The 7,001-nt window shown below is 27.2% G+C and overlaps 1 protein-coding gene across 5 annotated transcripts in view; it reads right to left on the bottom strand.

The window, feature by feature from the left end:
• Window positions 1-862: 862 nt before the first annotated feature.
• LOC122633931 (F-box/LRR-repeat protein 7) overlaps window positions 863-7,001 on the bottom strand; it is a 10,459-nt gene continuing 4,320 nt past the window's right edge. For 3 of the 5 annotated variants that reach the window (XM_043822426.1, XM_043822425.1, XM_043822428.1), the window contains 7 exons: window positions 4,490-4,689; window positions 3,797-4,071; window positions 3,105-3,371; window positions 2,536-2,905; window positions 1,932-2,135; window positions 1,620-1,824; window positions 863-1,099 (listed from right to left, as the gene is read on the bottom strand). In XM_043822426.1, the coding sequence (XP_043678361.1) occupies window positions 1,689-1,824; window positions 1,932-2,135; window positions 2,536-2,905; window positions 3,105-3,371; window positions 3,797-4,071; window positions 4,490-4,689 (1,452 nt within the window). In that variant the 3' untranslated portion in view covers window positions 863-1,099; window positions 1,620-1,688. Of the gene's footprint in view, window positions 1,100-1,619; window positions 1,825-1,931; window positions 2,136-2,535; window positions 2,906-3,104; window positions 3,372-3,796; window positions 4,072-4,489; window positions 4,690-5,236; window positions 5,415-5,525; window positions 5,569-7,001 lie in introns of those variants that run through there. The other 2 variants (XM_043822429.1, XM_043822427.1) reach the window with 2 other exon arrangements.

The raw sequence follows: 7,001 nt of genomic DNA on the forward strand, positions 1-7,001 counted from the left end.
CTTTCGTATAGAATACCAAGTATGAAAAGGAAACAAAGTGAGATAGAAATACGACGTATTACGCAATTTATTGTTCCTCTCTTTTTATCGAATAGCTTTATTACCATTGGTCGATAAGTCTACGCTGATTGGTTGATTTTTTATTCGAATAGGATTCGACCAATCACGTTACTATACTCGTTCAATCACGCTACAACACTCGTCGAGGAAAGACCTTGTCAACTGCAGCTATTTCGTAATAAATATATAATTTTTAATCAAGATGTAGGATGATAAAGGTAAATATATAAATATCTTGAAGAGGTTAAAACATGCGAGAATAATCTTTTATAAAAGTGATTAATAAATAAAGAAACTTTATATATATATATATATATATATATATATATATATATATGGAGTATAGATTTTGATTTGAATTATTAAATTATGTAGATTGAAATATTCAATAAATTATAGATAATATTATATAAAGACGATCCTCGCCTAACGTACAATACTAAAAACAACTTTTTATAATTAATTTTGTAATAATTGTTTTTTCTCGTCAAAAATTTCTACATACATACATATATACATATATACAACATACACACATACATACATACATCATACATACGTTTTTCCTTTTCTTTTCTTTAGTTTTTAATAGTTATAATATATATATATTTTTTTGCTTATACTTTTATAAAGGATAAAATGATCAAATCAATCACTTATAACAATATACCCGTTCTGTTCAGTTGACTTGAAGATATATTTCTAGTTTCAATGAATTTGAATTCGTCATTTTTCTTTATACACACACATAGACAGTGCAATCATTTATTGAAAAAAAGAAAAAATAAAATATATATATATATATATATATATATATATAAAAATCTTCACGATCATTAATTGATTATTTCATGTTCCTAATAAATGACGAATATTATTACTTCCAATAATTCGAAGTGCAATAATTAGTATCATATCGATTACTAGAACGCTAGTTACTTCGTTCCGACGATAATAATGAGGTATATTATATATCGGATACCGCATCGGTAACCACAGAAAATTGATTGTCCTGGATATATTTGATGGTTGCTCGTATCTAAAAAAAGAAACAATAAGAGAAAATGTAATATATTATTATTACATGAGATCTCAATTCTTTCGTTTCTTATTGATATAAAGATAAAAAAAAAAAACATGGAAAGAAATAAATAATTGATTGATTGATTAGTTGTTCGATTTATGAAAAAAAAAAAAAATAAATAAATAAATAAACATCTTTATTTTATATAGTATATACGCGTATATTGTATGTATATGTATTATATATTATATCTACTATAGTATAGACAGATTGAATCAAAAGATTTTAAGTGATTGTAAAAATCAATAATTTTTTTTTAAGACTTTTTCAAACTACAAGCTTAAGAATTTTCCAAATTCATCCTGTGTAATATTTTGTACAATAGATAGTTAATTCTTAATTTTCTAATATAATTTATACAAATAATTTACAATAATTTACAAAGTTCGGTGGCACGATCGTAAAGAATAAAAAAAAAAAAAAAACTTATTTAAACGATAAAAATAAATATTACAAGTTCTTAGATATCGTTTACCTTCGTAAATATCGCCTAATTTCAAAAATCCATTAGTATGAAAGCATTAGTTTGACGTCACGTTTGGTATCAATTAAAAATCAAATCTTTGTAATTTTGTAACAAATAATAATTCGACACTCTGCAACAAGTTGTCGTTCGTACGACCGTCAATCTATCGGCACGTTCGAAATTAGCTTTAACGATTTCGTAATATCTTCCATCGCTGAAAGAAATATTTTTTTAATTATTTTGTTATTATCTTCTTTTTTTTTTTTTTCCTTATTTGTTCTTTATTTTGTTTTTACATTATTATACATTTGATATACCTACCTCAAAACCAAACACTTGAGTTTAATACACTTAACGCGTAAAATGTCAATGGCTTTTTGACTTTTATCGGAAAATCTTAAATTTTCTGGATCCCAACGTAACTCCAGTCGTTCTAAATTTGGACAATTATTAGCGATTCCATCCATTAATTGATCCACGTGAATATTAACGCCAAGTCTCTCTTGGGTACCCATTACGAGAATTCTATAATCAATTGTTAATTCGAATCTTACTAGATAAATTCCTTCTATTGTTTTATAATTCAGTGATTCTCTATATATAATATTAAATAAGAGGAGAAAAAAATGGACACATAAAACTTGTCAAAAATAAAACTTAACAAAACGTTGGACGTGCTACAAAAATTTGTAGATTCAACGAACCATTATTAGATTTATTGATAGAGGAACCCTGCTGATTCGAACAGACGAGAGTTATTTTGTTAGATTCCACGGTTTTCATTAAAAATTAAAAAAAAAAAAAAAAGAAAAAGAATAATAAAATAAAGTAAAATAAATAAAAAGATAGAAAACCACTGTCACGTTATCAACATTTCGAAATATTGAGTAGAAAAAGAAAAAGAAAAGAAAAAGAAAATTCTTACTTGGCATTAGTGAGAATCGGTAAAACACTTTGCCAGAGTTGATCGGTGATATGTGGCATTCCAGATAACGAAATACCCCAAAGTTGATGGCCATGTCTCGACAAGAATTTGTGCAAAGCATCATCAGTTAAATTGTCCGAACTGTCAAGATCCAAAGCAGTCAAATTTCGTGGATTGCCAGATTCTACCCATGCCTTTAACACGCTATCATTGAAACCATTTAATTGACCTGCACTAAGGAAACGAAGACCAGGTATTCTGGTTAACATGTCGATCAAACATTCAGTTGATAAATCCGTAGCTGTTATATCAAATTCTTGGATACTGGATTTCTCCCATTCGACTTGCATCACATAATCGCTTTGCAAATCTGAAAACATGATCGATAGTTAATAATCTTGATCGATGAATCGTATCGAAGAAAATATTTATTTTAACTTTCATCTTGAATTAATTTATACAACATTTAAGGAACATATCATTTTGCGTATCTTCGTATAAATTTAATCGAGAATTTTGATTATTTTATCGATCATTGTGTTATTAATATTAATAACATCGATCCTTACTTGTTCCTTGCATTAATAGACACTTCAATCTTCTACTACGTTGGAATAGCGTCTTCATGGTCGAACCTGTAACCTTGGCACAAAAATTCACTGCGAGACACTCTAGTTGTATGCAATTCGAAGAGAATGCATCTATATGGGAATCGTCGACGAAATTGATCCCATACAAATTGATCACTCGCAAATTCGGCGTCGCCGATTTCAATTTGTGCACGTTTATCACCTCGTAAATTTCTTCTTCCTCTTCCTCGACTTTCTCGTAAGTTCCTGTAATGTCAATTTATTGTTCATTATAAACGAACCTTTTAATTGCAATTATTTTTATAGAGATGAAACGTTTTCTTTTATTTGTAAATGTTTTTATTAAGACAGTGGGATTCTAAATCTCTGTGATTTTTTTTTTTATAAAAATAGGAGGATTATTTATTATATATATATATATATATATATATATAGTCGTTCGATTAAAAAAATGTTGACATATGGCAGTGGTTTTCAATTAAAAAAGAAATATATATATATATATATTTCTTTTTAATTTTTTTCTTTCTCATAAAAGAAATTACTTTTATAAAAATGGGAGGATTAGTTCTATAAAAAAAGAAAAAAACATATATTTTTGTAGATGTTGCCTGTGTCAGTGGTTTTGAAATCTTGTAAAACAAATGTTTTACAACATGAGTTGAACGTACCAATCAAATGAAGTATTTCCAAGCCATTGATGAAATTATAAATCTTTCTCATGAAACCTTCCATAAATATGACTTCCGAAAGACAGATACACATGTATTTAAGTTTTGTCGGGAATGCTTGCATCTCTGAGAAATCGTGTAACTGCATGGCCGTTGAAAAATCAAGGAGCATGTGAGTCAAATTAGGACACTTGTTTGCTAATTCATGGAGAACGGTATGAGTGATAAGTTCGATCGGTAACTCGATGTATCTTAGAGATGCACCAAAACGTACGCTGTAAATTATTCATAATTAATTTATTTAATTTAAATATATATATATATATATTATAAAAGAAAATAATAATACCAATAACAACGATGTCATACTTATCCATTAATAATAATTAATAATATTATTAAAAATAATAATGATATTTAATAATAGTAATACAGATGCCATATTTATTCATTTAATAATGATAATGATAGTAAAGAAACAAGAAAAAAAAAAAAAAGGAAAAAAAAGGAATTATTACATATATGTAAATCAAAATTACAGAAATAAGATATTATACATGGGACATAATTTTAAGAACGTTCCTACTATTTTTGCACTTGGCATCGTTTAGCGAACAATATTACGTCGGAGACGTAGATACATGTATAAAAAAGATCATTTTAACTAACAATATGACGATATTGTTCTCTAACCTTATTAATTGTAGTAAACTTTCGAGTGATCCAACATGGAGCCCACTGATTTCCGGTCTCAATGATACGTGTTTCCAAAGACGCGTGTCGTACGCGATTTGCCTCCATTTTTTACAAACCCTTGCGACCTTGCATATTTCTCGATGCGATAGATAACTGAAGACATTTAGAATTACCTTGTCCGGTAGTTTTTCTATGGTCTAAGAAAAAAATATTTTACGATGAACAACGACGGAAGAAACAGTCGATATTATAAATAAATTATTCGTTGCTATCGCTGAAATAAATTGTAAAAAAAAAAAAAAAAAAAAGAAAGAAAGAAAAATATAAGAAAAAAGAGTTAAACAAAAAATGCTAATTTAAAAAACAAAAGGTCATCAATTTTTAATTAATAAAAAATAAGTAAGAGTTTAAGCATTATAATGCAAACAAATAAATGGCATATTAATCGTTACAATTCGTAAATATTATAATCTAATCTAATAAAAATTGATTTATACATATCGTAAAGAGAGAAAAGAAAAAAGTATATATGTATCTATATACAATATATACGAAGCACAACTAAACAAAATTGAGATTTACTTTTCCACCTACATATCTTTCTATATAATTTATTTTCCTAGAAGAGAAAAAAAAAACAAACAAACAGACAAAAAAAAGAAGACTAAAGAAAAACCAAAAGAAAAAAAAGACAAAAATCTAGATCAATTCCAAGAGAAATTTTCAACATAGTCGACAACTTACGGTGGCTGCAAAACGACTCTTAATAACACCACCTTCGGAAACGAACATCTGAGACGTTTCCACAGCGATCTGACCCCATACATCTACACCTCCTAGATCCATGGTGTTATTTTTTGTCGATACGATACCAACACGACAAATATATGTATGTATATGTGTATGTATATATATATATAAAAAAAAAAAACAAACAAATAAACAAAAGAAAAATCCACGAATAGACGAAAATTAGAAAACACAAGAGAAATTAAAAAATAACAATAAAAACAAAAACTTGAGCCGTTCTCACTTATGTTAACAAATTTCGAAAAAAGATGAGTGCGTTCTTTATGCTTTTCTTCTTCCTTCTCCTCTTCTTCTTCTTCTTCTTCTTTTTCTTCTTCTCTTGTTTTTCTTTTTCTATTTCTTTTTTTCTTGTTTTCTTTGTCTTCTTTTTCTTTTTTTTTTTTTCCCTTTTTCTCTATCAAGTTCAACGTCAATGAGAAACACTAATTTGCACTTAACGTTCGAAATAGATACGTTTTTTTCTGTTTTTGTCTGTGTGCGCGCGTGTGTACGTATTCTTTTTTCTTTTTCTTTTTTTTTTTTTTTTTTTTAATCGCCGAAACTTTTTAACACGATCGAAATGAAGAGAGGGGAAAAGAGAAAAAAGGTGGAACGGACTACAATACAGATTTTATAATTATGATCGGAGAAAATCGTGGCACGAGGCTCGATTCGCGTTTCGCAGAAGCCACAAGTCTTCTCTCTGCCCTTTTAATCGGATCGCGCATGCGCGTTGTCCTAAATATAAGACTCCGTTAGTCTCGCTTACACTTTATTTTAGAATCATTACCTGCGCTATCGCCAACGGGCCAGTATTCGTGTTTCGCGTATTTGATGATTTTATAATGATAGAGATCGACCACGAGAAAAAAACAGAAAGGAAAAAAAAAAGGTTAATTAATCGAATAAATGCTATAAATAATAATTTATTTACAAACATTTCGATCGCGGATTTTTATCGGCCGTTCATCATTTTTTCTTTTCTGAATTTATACGAGATTAACGAGAATCAAAAAAGAAGGACAAAAGAAATATTAATTGAAATGAAGAAAAAAAAAAAAAAAGAAGATGAAATGCAAGAACGAAAAACAGACAAGTAAGATAAGTCGAAAGAAAAAAAAAGTTAATTTTAATTCATTGTTTCATTCAATTATTATAAATTTTAAATAAGAGAGAGAAAGAGATTGTGAGATATTAACGAAGAAATTATTTTTATATAAAAAACAATCGAAGAAAAAAACAGATTAACTGAAATGTTAATAACTCTTCTTTCTTGAAAAATAAAAAATTTGTTTAATATTGTAACACGATAATTGAAAATTATCCTTCAATTATTCCTTTTTAAATAATATAATACTCCATTATCTTTCTGTTATGAAAACGTTTAAAAATTCTATTGTTATCTCTAATAAATAAATAACAAAATTCAATTACTGTCGAAATAAAAATATTTGCTTATTCAATGATTTCATATAAACAACTAAAGATCGAATATAAATTATCAAATAAAAGTAACTTAAAAACGTAACTTAATAACGTAAAAAAATAATAAATACACTTTTTCAAATGGATGAAAATCTAATCGAAAATTAAATTACTCTTATTTCTTTAATAAATGAAAATCCAATTAACTAATAAAAAACAAATTCTTTTTAATCTCGAATACTTTTTAAAAATTGTCATTATCATTATCATTATTATTATTATTATTATTATTATT

Source organism: Vespula pensylvanica, chromosome 13 (assembly GCF_014466175.1).
Source record: "Vespula pensylvanica isolate Volc-1 chromosome 13, ASM1446617v1, whole genome shotgun sequence".
Classification (NCBI taxonomy): domain Eukaryota; kingdom Metazoa; phylum Arthropoda; class Insecta; order Hymenoptera; family Vespidae; genus Vespula; species Vespula pensylvanica.